General features: G+C 48.9%; 1 protein-coding gene across 1 annotated transcript in view; it reads right to left on the bottom strand.

The window, feature by feature from the left end:
- LOC104542452 (rho GTPase-activating protein 32-like) overlaps window positions 1-15,314 on the bottom strand; it is a 29,263-nt gene extending 13,949 nt beyond the window's left edge. Inside the window, 4 exon segments of the mRNA XM_010186770.1 lie at window positions 1-24; window positions 241-385; window positions 3,098-3,200; window positions 15,173-15,314. Coding sequence (XP_010185072.1) covers window positions 1-24; window positions 241-385; window positions 3,098-3,200; window positions 15,173-15,278 — 378 coding nt within the window. The 5' untranslated portion in view covers window positions 15,279-15,314.
- Window positions 15,315-17,632: the final 2,318 nt, after the last annotated feature.

The following is a 17,632-nucleotide window of genomic DNA, read 5'->3' as shown; positions in this document are numbered from 1 at the left end:
ATCCGTAGCAGCAGAAACAGCGTCCTGGAACAAGGCAGGAAGGGATTTAGCCACAAATAAAACCAGGCCCCTGCCACAACATCGTGAACCACGCGGCCAATGCGCCGTTCTTCAGTACTGAGGTGCATTTTGTTGTTGTTCTGCAGCTTCAGCTTCAGAGGCGTCTGTCCCTGTCTCAACTGTTCCTGCGTAGCTGAAATCCTGCTCAAATGGAAGGGAAAGGCATTGCCTTGTACTTACGGAGAACTTCTCGTAGAGTTGATAGGTCAGCAGAGGGTTCGGGAGCTCGCGGAAGTACAGCTTGCAGAGGGAGCCCACGCAGTGAATGTCCTGGATGTAAATGTCCTTGGTCAAGTCGGGAATCTGCTCCGAGTCAAACTCGTGGCTGGAAAAGAGAACGGAAAAATGGGCAAAGGGGCTTGAAAAGGAGGAATGAAAATAAACCCCAGCACAAATTACAGTCAAGAAAAGCAAAAGTTTCCTGATTTACAGGAAAAAAAATAAATACTTGGTCACCAAAGCCACATGAGCCATGGTTGTGGTGCTGCTAGACTGGATTTTTTTTCCAAAATGACTTTCTTTTTTTCTTCTAATAAGGCATTTTCAATTAGTTTTGCAACTGATTGGCTAGCCTGCAATCCTTTTTTTTGCTGCAAGAGGGCTTTTCACAAAGTCCTCTAAGCCCATGGAGACAATTCAACCCCCAAGGGCTGTGGCTGGGAGCTGCCCGCGGGTCTGGAGAAGCTGCTGTCCCTTTGCATTGCACAGGCCTGGAAACTGAAGTGATAAAGCAATGCCCAAAGCGATGCCAGCGCCATCGGCAGCTGCTGCGCATGGAAACTCTGTGAGCAGAAATTCCTCGGGGTCGGGCTGGTGAGCTGAGCACGCCTCTGCTCCAGGGTGAGGAGAGCCAGGAACCACATCAAGAAAAATCCCTGAGCGTTCCCTTGGTTTTCAGAGTGGGAGAAAAAAAACCCAAATCGCAAACATTGATGAAATAAAAGCTGAGCTTAGAAGGCCAAGGGCTGGCTCACTGCTAGGATATGTGCATGGAAAGGGCTGTTTCAAATTAACAGGACAGCTCTGCAGGGCCACATGGCGAATCGGGCCACAGGGAGCTGCGGGCACACGGCTGCTCCGGCTCAACCTTTTTGGTCTTTAAGCTGTAAACCAAAACGTGCATCGGCAATGTGGGGAGTTGTCCTGTCCACACTACAACCACAACATCCCCGCCTTCTCCCCGGCTCCTCACCCCAAAGGCAGCACAGAAGGAGGAAAGAAAGGTCAGAATCCTCAGCCATCGGTGCCTCCTGCTCCCACAGGCACGTTCTGACTCACCCTTACTCAGAGCTGGGAGAGAAGCTTATTTTCTGCACTTGAGAGAGCTCAGAAGGGAGCTGAGGAAAAGACCCCAACGTTGGCTGAAACTCTCTGGCCACATCCTGCCCTGCTCCAGTTCTCCTGGAGCAGTATTTTCCCTAGGAATAAATGTATTTTCCCCAGGAATAAATCTCACGCTGTGTTAGAGACGTGGACTGTGGAGTGAAGAAAGGGACGCCCTACTACAATGAGCCTTTCTTCTCGCTGCACTGGCAGTTTGGAGAACTCCATGTTATTGCTTTTAACCCAAAAGAAAGATCTTGTTAGGAGAAGACGACAACTTCACAGCCTCAAAAAAAGCCAGAGCCGGAATACAGGGATGCAGAGACCAACTCAACTCTCTCTGTTTTGCCAACTGGCCAAATCAAGGCAGCTACTGCAGTGCTAAAGAGCCAACCTCTGTCCTGGAGTAAATCCTCCATGTGGAATAAATTCTCTTTCTCTCCAACCCAACAGCCCTTTAAATCCGAGAGACCCAGCTCTTCTGTGTGAAACTTAAGAACGGTGACTCATTTATAAGGATACTGCAGCCCTAGCTTTGAAATAAGCCTAATGATCTGTTTATATAGCTGGAAAATACAGCAATGTAACGTGGCCTGTGTTAATCAAACACTTATGGAAATCTGTAGTGATTTAGATGAGCAACAGGGGCAGGGTCTACAAGTTATGCCATGTACTCCCTTTTGTCTTTGGAACATCGCAGAAAATTGAAAAATAGGCTGTCACTGCATTTTCTGTACTATAAACAGGGAATCGTGGCATTAAAGGTTTAGAAAACCATTTTTAAAGCACCTTTGGAAAACGGTGAAGGACAAAATGGTCTTGGCAACACAAAGGGAAAAATGGACTGGGGCAGCGATGAGGAGGATGGTCCAGCACAAGTCAAAAGGGGGAATTAAAGGGACGTAACCGAAGCAAGGGCGAACATTTTATTCAGCCAAGACTGCTGTGGGCAACAGCTACAATCAGAGGCTTTGGAGTCTGCCTATCAAAGCCTCAGGAGCGGAGTGTTAAAATGGAGCTTGCTGTGATGAGAAACAGGATTAAGCTGAACCAGAATAATCCCATCCATACAAGGGTTTGTACAGAAACTCTGCCGGCTCAAACCTGTCCACTGGGCTCGGGAATAGCTGGTACAAACCAGATATCCTTGCTATGGAAAATGCCCCTGTGAGGCCTGGGCCTAGGATCAAAACTGGAATTAGTCACATCCCGCTACATTCTCCCAGTCCCTTCACAACAGAAAAATGCACATGAAACAACTGAGGAAAACCACCTCACCAGAGGATAAAAACCATTTACTGTGATGGGAAAGCTCCTGACCAGGGAGGACGCACACCTGGCCTTTCCCTGCGCACGGCAATGCTACCCACCAGGAATTACGCAAGTATTTTTTGCATGTTACCCATTAATTGCTCCAAAGCAGCAAGGAGAAATATCAGCTGCTCCAAAGGGCTCCACGAGCAGGAGAGAACAGAACGCAATGTGACAGTGCAGTGACACCGCAACCCCAGAGCCTTCTGATACTTTGTCCTGAAGGAAAACTTCCTGCAAAGTGAATTCTGCCGAACAACCGACGTCGCTCCTGAACGGTGACAAAGCCAGGGTACCCCTCCCACGGCTGCCACAGCGCAGGCGTCTGCAAGCGCAGCCTTTGGACCCGGCGCGTACCTCGCTCATCCCGTGCACACGGGCCTGGCAAACACAGCGCCCTTACCGTAGCTTCTGGATGTTGGACGCGATCCCGGACAGCCGATAGATGCCATCCACGATGCCGTGCTTCTCGATGAACTCGGTGCAGCTCTTGAGGACCTGGGGGACTGAAGAACAAGGGGTGCTGGTTAGTTGAGGGTGGTATTAACATCCCAGTTCAGGCTGTGGGCTTCTCAGATCCCATAAACTAAGCCCAGCTGGGCTGCTGTTTTAGTTGTTCCTTAGAGGAGGAAGCCTGGAAGAAATTTAACTATAGGAGTTGGAGTAGAAACTGCTCACAGAATCCCAGACCATCAAGGATTGGAAGGGACCTCCAAAGCTCATCCAGTCCAATCCCCCTGCCGGAGCAGGAACACCCACATGAGGTTACACAGGAAGGCGTCCAGGCGGGTTTTGAATGTCTGCAGAGAAGGAGACTCCACAACCTCTCTGGGCAGCCTGGGCCAGGGCTCTGTCACCCTCACTGAGAAGAAGTTTCTTCTCCAATTTCAGTGGAACCTCCTGTGTTCCAGTTTGTGTCCGTTACCCCTTGTCCTATCATTGTTTGTCACCGAGAAGAGCCTGGCTCCATCCTCGTGACACTCACCCTTTAAATATTTATAACCATGAATGAGGTCTCCCCTCAGTCTCCTCTTCTGCAAACTAAAGAGCCCCAGCTCCCTCAGCCGCTCCTCAGAAGGGAGATGCTCCACTCCCTTGATCATCTTTGTAGCCCTACGCTGGACTCTCTCCAGCAGTTCCTGTCCTTCTTGAACTGAGGGCCCAGAACTGGACACAATATTCCAGATGCGGTCTCACCAGGGCAGAGTAGAGGGGGAGGAGAACCTCTCTTGACCTGCTCAGAGGTGCTCTTTGCTTTAAAGAAATGCAAGGATATGAAACAGGTTGAAAAAGTCAGCGCTATTCAAGCAGAGACAGCGCAGGTCCCATCACAACTCCCCCAAAAACCGTGGTGTTCAATTCCATTCCAGCAGAGCTGCAAATCTGAGTAAATACTCACTTTGGCCAAAGACTTTGTTTTCAAACCTATACAGGATTAACCTAGGCTGCTTGGTTTAAGCAAATACAAACATTAAGGAGATGCTACTTTCTGCAGCAGGGCCAGGAGAATTTTTACAACTGATCATTTCATCCCCAGTGTGTACCAGAGCGTGGCTGGATTTAGATAGCTACACAACATAGCACACTCACACAAACTGCGGACAGCCCACGGTACGACAGAGTGGAAAAAATAAGCCCAGAGGACATAATTAGGTGTCAAGTTAATATTCAAGCCGCTTCACCAACCGATTCCTTCCAGTTGACTTCTCAGCCTCATGCAGCATCCACTGCTGGAGCTCCGTCCGTCCTTGTAAGCTTAAGGAGGAGCAAATTACTTTGTTAATAAGAGATACAACTGCCCTGAACACAGAGAGAAAATCAGGATCGAGCTCTTGTGAGCAACAGCAAATCTTCATGGGAAAAGCTCCGACTCCTCTGCAAGCCACCCTTTGGCCACAGCTCCCGTGACGATCCAGATGTATTTGTACATGAGATGCCAGGTCTGATCAGTTTGCCACGTGACACAGCCTCTGAATAGGTCATGTGGCAAATCCCCTTACACCAAGCAGCAAATGCCATCTGCCAGTCAGCTCTCCTCGGCGCTACTCAACTTGGATGCTCCGCGCTTTCCCCTCCCCAGCCACCTCGCTGCTTTTTTCCCAGCTTGCAGCAAACGCTCAGGCAGCTAAAAACCTCATTTTAAATGGTTCCCTGGAAACCAGCAGGTGTGTGATGGGCCGAGGGCACATCTGCTGTGCGCTCGAGCAGAGGAACAGAACAAAACCCGTACATGCGTGCGGCACAGCGATGCGGCAGATGAGGCCCTGGACCCGCGATGCCCAAAGATACCGAGAGACAGATCTGGGCCAGTCGGACTCGGCGTGTTGGTAAAACCCGCGTCGGTGAGAAAGAGAGCACCCTACATCGCCACACACACGAGACTCATTTTGCTTTCACTGAGCACCAAGCAAGACGATGCGAGATGTCCACGTGCGGCTCTTCCCCACCACCACCCGTGACAAAAGGTGAGGGGCTGCAAATCTCCTCGGTGACCTGAGCGAGGATGCTGGGCTCAGCATCAGTGACATTTCCTTCTGCAACTGCCTGACTGCAAGAGTCACAAAGCACTGGGTAAAGGGGTTCACCCAGGTTTTGAAGTGATGCTTAGCTGCAAAATCCCACAGACTTCAGTGGTCCATACCGGAATCTCACCAGGGGTGACCATGTGGATCCAGTCAAGGGAGAACAGGGGGGAAGGTGAAGGATGCAGCACCAACAATAAATACACCTCCTAAAGTGCTTATTTGCAATGGAAGATCTTAGGCACAGTCAGAATAATTAATATACACTGAAATAATTCTAGCAGGCTTGTTCTCCGCATTTCCTAATCTGGTTACCAGGACGATCTGTTCTTTAAGCTAAATATATCATGCCAGCACCGCAGATATTTTGGGGGAATTCTGCACGGTTGGTGAAGTGACTGCAGTTCAGGCAGGGCTATAATTACACCCGAAGGCCCTTTGCTGGAGCAGTGACTTGATTTTTCTGATCTTTGAACAAAGGTGACACCTGGCAACGACACGTGTGTTTATCCTCCCCCTTCCCTCTGAATCCCAAGCCCTTCAGCTCAGTATACATTTATATATATGTACATACACACATATGGAGAGAATGAGGTCTATTAGCACCTGAGTGAAACTGCAGGACGACAGCACAAGCTAAGACCTCATTTTGTGGTGTGAAGGGTACCAAGACCACGACCAACGGTGACTTCTGATGTAAAGTTGTGACTTTTTCAGGTACTTATCTCCGTCTGCTGCATAATTCCCTCCCCTGATGTAGAGGTGAGCTCTTCAGTATTCAGGTCCTGATTTTGGCTTCCAGATCCCAAAGTCCCAATTACCAGCTCTGAATTAGAAAGATACCTCAGCTGCATCACAGCAGGAAACTGAGGGAGATCTCTTCTCATAGGATGTAGTAGTAGTTACACTACAGTTCTGTTAATTTTAGTTAATTACTGTGGTTTCCTGCAATTACAACAACCAGACTCGATGACTCAGGCAATCTCTAAAGAAACAGAAAGCCCATAAAGGTCCACCTAGCTCAGCACCTGGTTTCTGACAGCCACCACGAGCAGGCCCCCTCGGGAAAGGTACTGTTGGTTTTGTTCATAAATAACAACACGGTCTCCAACCACCAACTCCAGACAACCTCTCTGCAATGAAGTCCCAAAGCACAGGGAGATCCAGAAAACAAAGCCCAAAAGGCTGGAAACACGGACATGTCCACAAAGAAGACCCCAGAATTTCAGCACCACAGCAGCGAAAGGGATTTTTTCCAACTCATTTTGAGCATTTGGGAAGCTTACTTATTTTGATTTTTATTTTCTGAGTACGTTACTGGAATCAGAGCTGTTTGTGCAGCCTGGGGAACGAGGCCTCCCGTCGAGCTCCCCTCCAGCAGCGTGGTTCTCACAATATCACAGCAATAAGGTGGACTGTGCACAAGCCGGGCCTCTGGCTGCCTAATGGCCCACAGCGCTGAAACGCAGCTGCTCAGCCAAATTCCTCACATAGCGAGCACAGGCGGAAAAACTAAACCTGCAGCCCAGCAGGAACAAGGAAAATGAAATAAACCAGCCCCAGTGCCGCTCTGAGCCGCCTAAAGCAAGGTTACCCTCACACTTAAATCACCAGGAGTGAGAGAGAAGAACGAGACCAACCAAACAGCAAACTCCCTTCAAGATGCTCTCTCCCCCACTTCCAAGAAGTGACCCACATTAAAATTATTTATGCTGTTGGTGAGTAAAGTCTGAGCCTGCTATCACAAGCCGCACCATTTCCTGGCACCACGCAGCGTTTTTTATTTGAAGTGTGACTTTTGCACTCGTGAAAGTGCAGTAAGGCAAGAGGGGGCCATAAACCGCGAGAGCAGCCACCCCGCAGCGCCCGTTTGGGGAATTGGCCTCGGCACCCGACCCTGCTTTTGGAGACCGGACTGATGTTTTATGGCAGCTTAGCCAGGAACCGTGCAAAACCAAAGTGCAAAGTTCAAACCTGAGAAACATAAATCCCGCTGTGCTGCATCGGCCTGGGAAGGTGGAAAACTGCATCCTCGGTGGTGTGGGCATGGCTATATCCGTATCTATAGCTGTATCTGTAATCAACCTAATCCTACGGGGTGGGCTTTTTAAATACAAAGTCTCTGCAAATGGAATAAAACTACTGCTACACTGGTATGTGGACTGTATTCCAGTGTTTTCTGTTTGGATACACTACACTTACTACTTCAGCTGAGGGGGCAGAGCGGAGGGATAAGAGAAGGAACAATTCCTGTACGGCCTGCTACATTTTTTTCTCCCGTTTGTCCCCCCCACAGCTGCAGTGTTTCCAAATGCAAATTAATTTTCAACTCCCTGCTGTCCTCTGGGTCACTCAGGCGTGAAGAATTTCTCTGCTCACAGCTGCAGGCAGGGCAGAAAAGAAGGGGAGAGAGAAATCGTCTCTTTTCTTCCCTGCAAAAGCTCGTCTTGCCTGCTCAGCTCTCCCTTTCTGCAAGTACCTCCCCCAGACAAGCAATTCTCCACGGGGACCCCATGTACCTCTTTGTAATGCTGACCCCGTACCCAATAATTCGAGTTCCCGCAATTCAGAGGGCAGATGGTGAAGCAAAAACAATGCCTGTTATGGTTGGAAATTTGCCTAAAATAGCTCAAAGACTACTGGCCTTTGAAAGCACCAACTCGTGTTGAAGGAGTTTGTGTAGCATCTGCAGGAAGGGGAACGTTCTCTGCTCATCCACAAAATGGGTCGACCGCTGCCCTTTTCTCCAGGCTACCGGGTCCATCTTCTACGTTACACGGGTTTGTGTGTGCACACCCCACCGCGCTGGGAGAAATATTTAGGCACTGAACCACACCATTTACACAAGTGCTCCAGGGAATTGGGCCCCGTTCGGTTTCCACAATGGATGAGATGTTTACATTTGTGAAATGATGCAAACCTGATAAATACAGGGGATCCATGCAGGTAAGTCTACTTATTTCCTACAAGCTACTGTGGATTTCACACAGAATCACAGAATCTCTGGGTTGGAAAAGATCTCTGAGATCATCACGTCCAACCGTTCCTGTCTACCCACTAAACCATATTCCTAAGTACCTCGTCTGCCTGCTCCTTAAACACATCCAGGGGATGGTGACTCCACCACCTCCCGGGGCAGCCTGTTCCAGCTTCTGACGACCCTCTCAGTCAAGAACTTCCTCCTTATCTCTAACCTGAACCTCCCTTGGCACAGCTTGGTGCCGTTTCCCCTTGTTCTGTCCCCCATCACCTGGGAGAAGAGCCCAGCACCCACCTCTCCACAAGCTCCCTTGAGGCAGTTGTAGGTGGTGATGAGGTCTCCCCTCAGCCTTCTCTTCTCCAGGCTGAACAAGCCCAGTTCCCTCAGCCGCTCCTCATCAGGCTTGTTCTCCAGAGCCCTCACCATCCTCGTGGCATCTCCCCTGCCAACCTGTGTTAACACCTGAATAAATACTATTTAATGTCAATCCAAGCACTTCACAAGCATCAGAAGCCGACCCTCGGGCACTCTGGGGCAGACATGGATTATTAATTTGATCTTACAAGCGTGGACATGGGAGGGGAGATGCACAGCCACGAAAGGTGTGAGATGGGGTCTAAGCTCGCGAGTGCCCAATTCCAGCTCACTGGCCAAGTACTCTTGACTGCAGCTTAGATCACTGATTGCCCAAGTCCTGTGGAGATGGATTTTGAGAAAAATTGACTGTAAATGGTGAAATACTGAAAGGAAACAGGTTCGGGCATGTCTGAGGTCAACAGGTTTCAATATCTCACCAACCTCCTAAAAACAAGGGATAGCCAAATTGACTGATGGAAAACCTACAGGCAGCTGTCCCCCAGACCCACTCGTGGGCACAATTTCTTGGTTACTAAATAAAATATCCTGGTGTGGGACTTGCCCTTTCACAATGAGCAGCCGTGTACTGCACAATTGGTGTAAGTAAGGATGCACTATGTCTCCTGCTGTGCCAATGGAGAAGCTGGGATCCACTTTTTAAATTAAGCACCTATATTATGGTAGAGGGGGTGAGTCACCCTCCAGATGCACCCCTCTGCTTGGGTAACTGCAGGATGCCGAAGAGTAAGGAGATGCATCCATCCCATTTTAAAGGCCTTGCCCAAAGCCACCCAGGAAATGTCTTTGCAGAAAAGAGAAACGCAAACAAATCCTTCAAAACTCAGATTTATGTCCTAACCATGAACTCCTTTAGGCACATAAATGCCTAAAAACTGAGACAGAAGTAAAAGCAGGATGCCAGATCTGGCCCTATGGGAGGGTTTGAAACTTTTAGTTCACATTCAAGCTTGTCAGAAAATACTTCTTAAAGGTACAAAAATGCTACAAGCCCTCAGCCTCATCCACAGCCGCCATTCTCCTCAGCCCATCGCAACGACCGCGGCCAATTTCATCACCCAAGCGTTGGGGCTACCACACACGACCTCCCTCTTTCTGCAGCATCCAAGAAACCTTTGTGTAAGAAACAAGAAGTTATTGCTTAAACAAATCTACTGATGTGGTTGCCAGCGTTCAAGCCGTGCCAATTCCACGCATACCTGGGGAACCACACGCCAGGGTGGTAAATATTTGCTGTTTGAACTGCAGCGGGCCCAGGGAGAAAGAAGCTTGGGGATTTCTTTCTGATGGAAGCTCTGCAAAGTCCTTCTGAAGAGAAAACCATGGGGCAAAGCAACTCCACGGCAGGGACACCACGAGCAGGGATTTCACCTGGGCCTTCAGGACATGAATTGGAAACTCCTGGCTTTCAGGGGCTGCCTCGTGTTTACAGTTAAAAGCAGCGTTTAAAGAAAGGAAGGAAAATAGTAACATTCTGGTAACTATTTATAACTTCCTAATCCTCAGCAAGGTTTGCTTTACTTCTTGTCGCGGTCAATTTTATTTCCTAGCAGTGAGAGTGGAAACCGATCGTATTTACCCTCTAAGAGTTAAAACAGCAAGAAAACCTAAACTTAATAACTATGTAAGGCTCAGCTGTCCCGAATTCCCAACCAAGGCTTCCTTCACAGATGGCAAAGATCCAAAGCCAGGCAGACTTTTATTAGAATGAAAATTATTAGCTAGTAAAAGGGACTCCTCACTTTAATACTGGGACCCAAGGAGATGACACAGAGATTACCAAGCTTATGTTGGAGCTAAGGGAAACCAGATTTTCCCCGCTCCCTGCCAAGCTGCTGCCCGAGACCTCATTCCTTGTGCTCCTCTGCTCTCATTGCAGCGTTTTCCCTATGCCCAAATCTGCAATAAATCAGCATCAAAGGCAACGCCACCGCCCAGCTGCAGCCGGGGCATCGCTCAAAGGCAAGAAAGACACCGAAATGAAGAGGACACCGAGGGGAAGGAGGACAGCAGCAATCCCAGGGCGCTGTTAAGGAGCTTATCTGGAGCACAACAACCAGCACAGGAGAATAAACGCAGCCCTCGCACACAGCTGCTGACACTGCCCAGGAAATAACAGCATCCAGGTTTTGTGTCTGCTATGATTTGCTCTTGCACGCAGTTCTAAACAGTCTCAGCTTTCAGTTTATTTCTTCTTTCATCCAACCTAACTCATCCAAAATAATTGCTAATAAATTTGGGAAAACGGGACTAATAGGAAGGACAGAGAGCAAGAACCAGGCGCGTCAGTCAACTCTGTCTTTTGTAGGCATTCACTTTTTCAGCAAGCAAAGCAATACCTCTCCCTGTCAAACACAGATCACTGGTGTCTTCTAATGACTCCAAATGAAGTACAGATCCTTCGGTATGGGAAACTGCTCAATTAAAAATGAATGCTATTTCTAAATCCATCTTTTCCAATTATGGAAGCTGATGAATTATCAATGCAACCAATGCATAAAGAGGTACAAAAATACCGTTTGCTCTTAGTCTACAAACCCCTCTGTTGGCAGAGCCGACTGCGCTGTAGGGATTACCTCCCGAAATGAGCACCCAGCATCACCATTGTAGGGTACACCAGGGTCAGCCTGCGCTCCCCTTGAGCACCAGGAGAGAAATGATTGACTTCATCAAGTGCCAGACGACGAGAGCGTTTTCAGCACGGAATAAGGACCGCCAGTATTTTATACCTTATCCTCTGTAACCCAAGCAATCCCAGCACATTACTCCCAGCAGCATTTCTATATAAAGCGCATTATAAAGTAATCCCTCATCTGCTGCAGCTCACGGCTCCTTCACTCCCAGAAAAGCAATGTGGCTTTTCTCTGGAGCTCTGACCATGCGAGAGACCCAGTGAGAGATGCAGCTAATGAACACCATGGACCACAGAGCTCCTGAACCCAGGGATAAACGGCACCATCGCATCTGCGACACCGAATCCACGACCTCTTGGGCTCCCCGGCCGCACCACAGCTCCCTGCAGCCCCTCAGGGCTCTGCGGTGCCAGCCCCGAACTGCCCGGTCCCCGATGCGCTGGCCTCTCCGTGCAGCCAGGCACAAAGCTGCTGCCGACCACAGCGCTCCCACACCTGGGATGAAGTCAGAAGCTGTGGAGAAATTCGCTTCTAAATATTCTGAATCACAAACGAGGACGCGGTACAGATGCTGCAATGCAGCATTTAAGCAGCTCCCGCACTAAACAAGCGCATCCTCTGCAAGCACAATTCTTTCTAATTGGGGTCGAGCTAAATTTAAGTTCCATTTGGTTTCCTTTGAGAGAAAAAAAATTAAGAGGGGGAAAAAGTCTACCTACAAAGGGAACAAGGCCTCTTCACGAGTCAAGGATTACGCTGAATTTGCTGCATCTCACAGCTCCATAAAACAAACTGCCATGGCAGGTGCCAACAGCACCAATCCAACTGGGAGCATCTCTCAGGGCGATGAAGAAACAGCTACTCCCTGCTGAGCTTGGTCTGCTTCCAAATGACGCCTCGCTGGCAGGGGGAGCATTCAAAACCCAGAAGGAGCCAACAAATGAATAATGCACTAAAATTAAATGGAGACGGGCCCTTAAGGCGGGCTCCATAGGGTGACTAGAGGTATTGTGCAAACCAACATACTTGAGGGGAGCATCACCACAACCTTTGCTACGTTTAGAGCCAGCAGAGAAGTTGAAAATCCCTCGTCAAAACTGGTTTTACTCCTACAGGTACCAGCCCATAACTCAGCACTGACGTGTGACAGGGAAGGGGACATAAGGACAGAAAGGACAGACCCAGGTCACTTCTGCTGGAAGCAACACAACCCAGCCCAGAGATCCCCGTGGAGGGGTAACCCCCACCACACCAGGGACCCATCAGTGACTGCAGGGCTCAAAGTGTCAGCACACAACAAACTGGAATTAAAAAGAAAGCCACACCAACTCCGAGGACACTGCCTGCCTGCAGATGCCAGCCCCAGCATGAATCACCACTCATAGAGAAAGATTTTAAGGTGCAGTACTCACCCCTACCACTGTTACTGTAAACATCCGTCAAATCCTTACGTCCCTCCCTATACCTGCTTATAGTGTTACCTCTCAGACCCACACACATCAATTACAAAAATGACAAACTACATCCTCATCAAAACCAAAGAGACAGCAGCAACAGCAGCCTCTTGTTCCACTCCTCCCACCTCACCCCAACACCTTCCCCTAAGGAGAAACTCCACAACAGACGTACCATAGCCTGACGTTCAGCAGATGCGAGTCCTGTCATGCCGGCCCCAGAGGAACCTCTCAGAACAGAGCGCAGGACTGAGCTCAGAAGTCAGATAAACCAAGACAAACCCTTTGCTAGCTCAGAACTCGGTGTGTGCTGAACGAAAAGTGTGAGTATGAGCTCTGCTCCCTAACAGCAAGAAACATTTCCGTATCGCTTTCCTCCTATACATCCCATGCCAATTTATTCTCCCTTTCAAAAAGGTGCAAAGGATGCAGAACAAGAGCGATTACTTGCTGAGCCCACAGAAAGGGAACATCCTGCAGCAGGTAAAACATTGCCTCCGTGTCTGTGAATTCCCTTTGGGTACGCTCCTCTCCATGCTCAGCAACCTGAGCCCGCTGCCTCAACACAGGGTTTAGTCATAAAACGTCAGACCTATTTCAGTTTTGTCCTTCTTTATCCCCTTTATTCCCTCGGTCTGCTCCTCTCTCACCATTTCCTATCCAAAAGACAAGCGAAGTCTCAGATGTTCATGGGTTTGAAACTGGGACTGCTGGTGGTGTTTCACAGAGAATTGAGGCATTGTGAGCTTCCCAAAGCTGATATTTAATAAAACTGTTAACATAACTCCAGCTTGGTTCAATACTGCATTTCTGAGGAACACACGAGTGCCTTGCAATTCATTTCAACCCCTGTGGACAGTGTCACTACCACTAACCTGAACAAATATATGAACGTCTTGGGTTCATTCTTGCTTTTCTGACCCGAGATGTTTTATGCTGTGATCCCTGTAGGTACCATGCGCAGACTCCAGCTACAGCACTCCGTGCTCCCATAAAACAACTTGTTTATGGTCTGGTTATGAGGTGAAGCAGCATCTTTGCTCTACCTAACTCAGCTCAGGGTCTCCCGTGGTACCTCAGTCCCCTCTGAGCACTGCAGTTGGCTTCGGCTGAGCAACGTTAACGCCACAGAATGAGGGGATCTGAAAATGCTGTGCGTGCCCGGAGCTGGATTCACAGAATCATCTCCAGAAAACCAACCCCGGGCTGACGTCACTTGGAATACGGGTCAGAGCTGAATCACACTGAAAAAAACAACCCTGCTGTGCGAAACGGAGACATGCCCCTGTTAGCAACACTCAATTTGGATCTGCTTCACTCCAGGGAGTTAGGAAAGAGTTATTAAACCGAGGGGGAAAGCAAGTGGTAACTCCTCAGATGAGGAGACCTCATTAGCGCAGCTCAGTCGCAGCCTCCCGGTTGCACGTGATGGGAAGGGAGTGACCAGAACAAGGAGCGAGCTCCAGGCAGGAGCCGCCAGTGGAGTCCAAACAGTTTAGTTCAGCTCAGGATGTGTCTTTTACTGCTAAATAAAATGCGCACCCCTTAAAGCCAGGGGAAGAAGTCAGCGCAGAGGGCAGGGCAGAGCTTTAATTATTGCTGACTTGTGCCTACTGAACTAAAAGGGACAGGAGGAGGGCTGCGGATAAAAGAGTTTTCTCTTTCCCATTAATGAGCTCACTCTGCTGGCACGTCTCCTGCCCTCCACAACTGCTCCCACAGCATGAACATAAAACCAGCTCCATGGCTACTCGGTGGTGTGAATTACCTACTCCTGATGCAGTTCTTACATGGGTTACTGTCTCCAAACCAAAGTTTCTGGCTCTCTGATGCTTTTCGAGCCCCAGCAATAAAGATGTCTACTGGTTCCAATTAAGAAGCCAACGAGCCTTGCCACAGCCCCGATTCCATATGAACAAGCTCATGGTATTCACCAACCAGTAGTAAAAAACACTTCATGGCAGGCGAGGGAGTGCATATGGCTGAGTCAGCTGCTACATCCCTGCACTGCTGATGGAAGGCGAAAGGGCCAGAGGAGGCCTAGAGAAAACTTACCTAACAGACAGGGAAAGTCAGCTGTGACAAAACCCAATATCCAGTTAATTCCTGTAAATTCGGTGAAATCAAGGATTTACACTGCAAGTTCTGCCAGAATCATACAAAGGCACCAAGTCAAGACATGCATGGATTTAACACACGAGCTAACGAATGACTGACACTGACACATAAATGAAGTTTATTTCCCTGCAAAAAAGTCAGTATTTAATATTTATTCAAAGACTTCAAGAGGTTGAGAACTCATCTTCAGCAGCCCATCCATCCATGCATCTTCAGTGCTCCCACAATGAACCACGATGCTCACTCCATATTAGCATCAGCCTCAATTTCTGTTTCAGCCCTTGATTTCTGTCACACATTTCTCTGCTAGTACCAACTAACCCTTTGCTAGATCCCATCACCCCAAAATAAGACCCCCCCAGCAGAGGAAGAACTCGAGAATGGATCATTTCCTACCATCATGGCCAGAGTTGAGAAGATGCTCTCCCAGGTCACAGCCGAACACCCTTTCCTTCAGGATCCCGCGCTGTTTCAGCTTCTGTTTCGTTGGGCGCGACTTCATGAATGTACGGAGGAAGGTGATGAGTTTGCCGTGCTTTTTTGACACTGCAGAACAAAAATTAAAAAAAAACAACCACTTTTAGTTTGGATTTGGCTCAGTTGGGCAAAGCCAAGCACAACATATTGTACAGATTCTTAAAAACTAATATCAATTCTTTACAGAAAGATTTTCCAGTGTCCGATACTAAACAGAAACTTGGCTTTTGTTCTGACTCCTGGCTAGCGCAGAAATAACAGGAGACAGCTGCAACGGAGGAATTTACCACAGAGACACGTTTATCTGCAAAGCAGCTTCAGGTGGGAGGGTGCTGAAGCTGTCACACATTTGGAGGGTGGGCAGCACCTGAGAGCTGCGATTTTCATCTCAGGAGAAACGCAGGAGGCTGAGCTGGCACAACCAGTCATGTCACCTACCTCGACAAACACGGGCTGTAATCTGCGAGCAGAAATGAATGTCATTTGTTACTGGCTCTCATTCCAGCAGTCTTGGGCACCTCCAGAACAAACGAATGAGTAATCGTATCTGAGCCTAGAGGATGTCGAGCTCTCAGAGCCATGGATGCCCTTCCAGGGCACCTGCAAATGTAATGGACCTGCACGGTCCTTTCCAGGGCACCATGAACTCCATGAGTCTTCCCAAGCCTTTGTGAGCCAAAAGCATTACTGTCTTTGGGTTATTTAATAGAAAACTGAGGCAGCCGATGTGAAGAGATGCAGTTTACCCTCTCCAGGATAAAAAAAGAGAAGTCTACAGAGCAGCAGGAACAGCTCAGGAGCCGCCCCCACACCTCCTGCTCTGTCTCTATGCGATGTCTCTGTGTTACGCTGGTGAAATCGGTCACTGTTCAAACCATCCAGTCCCGCTAAGGGGCAAAATCCCGAAATGGAGAGGAGCACGGGGCAGGGTGACACAGATAAAGCCGTGGGGGTGGGAGGAGAGGCTGAGCAGGGGCTCAATGGGACGCACAACAACAACGCTCCAATGTCAACTTCCCTTCCTGAGGCCGCTCTGAAAGCGGAGGGCTGGCCTCCCAACAAAAGTGCCATTGTGCACATGATTTAAAAGCAGTTTAACGTCCACAGAAGCGCTCCATTGAAGGGAACAACTCAGTAGGTACAAAAGGCCGTGCTTTGTGAGGAGGCCTTTACAGCTCCAGGAAGTTGTAAAGGCTCCTGCAGCACCCAAGGCAAAACCAGCAATCGCTGCCCTGCTCCTGCCTCCCATCCCAGAGAGGAAAGACAGCCCTAAACTTCATCTGCAGTAAAACCAGAAGTACTGCAGTCAAATTTCAGCAGATCTGCAGCAGCCAAATAACCTGAACACCTGAAATCCTAAAATCTCCACCAAAACCCATGCCTGCGTCCTCAACAGTCGAACCCGACTCATTTAACACAACACAGAAGCACTGAGCAGGACAAACTGCGGCTATGGGGACTTTAATTAAAGCAATGTTTTCAGTTTGACGGGGTTTTCTAATTACACACAATAAATGAGCAGATTGTGCTGACAAGCCAAACAAAGTTAGGAGAAATTTTGGCTGGACCCATCATCACAGCAAAGTAACGGCTCATTTATCACCCCCTATCAGCTCTGCTCAAGAATAACTGAGGAGTCTCCTCCTGACTCCTGGGGAATTTCAAAGGGTTGGCACCCCCAGGCTCCTGTGATAACACCACTGGAGGTGACAGACCTAAACCAGACGCTTTTACAACAGTCTGACAAACAAAGCAACCAGCAGTACCTTGGTATTCATCTGAATCGATTTACAGGCTCTGTGTCCTTACTGAAATATCTTCCTTAATGAAAAATTAATCCATCAGATAACGCATTTAAGATGGAGAAAAACGCACCCAAACCCAATACTGCAGAAATTCTCCTTGTGCTGGTGTCAGCAAGTGACTCTGGGCGTCACCTCAGGCATTAAAACCACAGGAAGGCGCAGTGATCCCAGGATGGAGACGTTTACGTCCCTAACCAGAAAGGAGACCCGTGTTTCTAAACCACAATAAATCAGTCCTGCCTTTAAGCCACCCAGTCCAGGTTAAAATAACTGTCTTGTCTGCTGCACCACTGAGCAGACTCCCACAGGCACCCTCCCGCCGTGCACCAGTGCGATGGTCCAAGGCACCGCCAGGGCAATGCCCCAGCAGGCTCAGGAACCAGAAGTTCCCTTGTCCAGGGCCTATTCGCACGGTTCCTTGGCTCAGCTCTCTGCTCCCAATCCCTGCCTACCCCTACGAGGCTTTCTCAGGCAAAACCGACTTTGGGGTTGCAGACCTACGCGGGGATGATTCACCGACAGGAGCTGCGCTTCTGCTGGGCGGGGATGGAAAAGAGAAGGGCGAGAAAATCCA

This window comes from Mesitornis unicolor, unplaced genomic scaffold (assembly GCF_000695765.1).
Source record: "Mesitornis unicolor isolate BGI_N332 unplaced genomic scaffold, ASM69576v1 scaffold1346, whole genome shotgun sequence".
Classification (NCBI taxonomy): domain Eukaryota; kingdom Metazoa; phylum Chordata; class Aves; order Mesitornithiformes; family Mesitornithidae; genus Mesitornis; species Mesitornis unicolor.
Note: the sequence above shows the minus strand (reverse complement) of the source record. Positions and strands in the feature narration are given on the sequence as shown.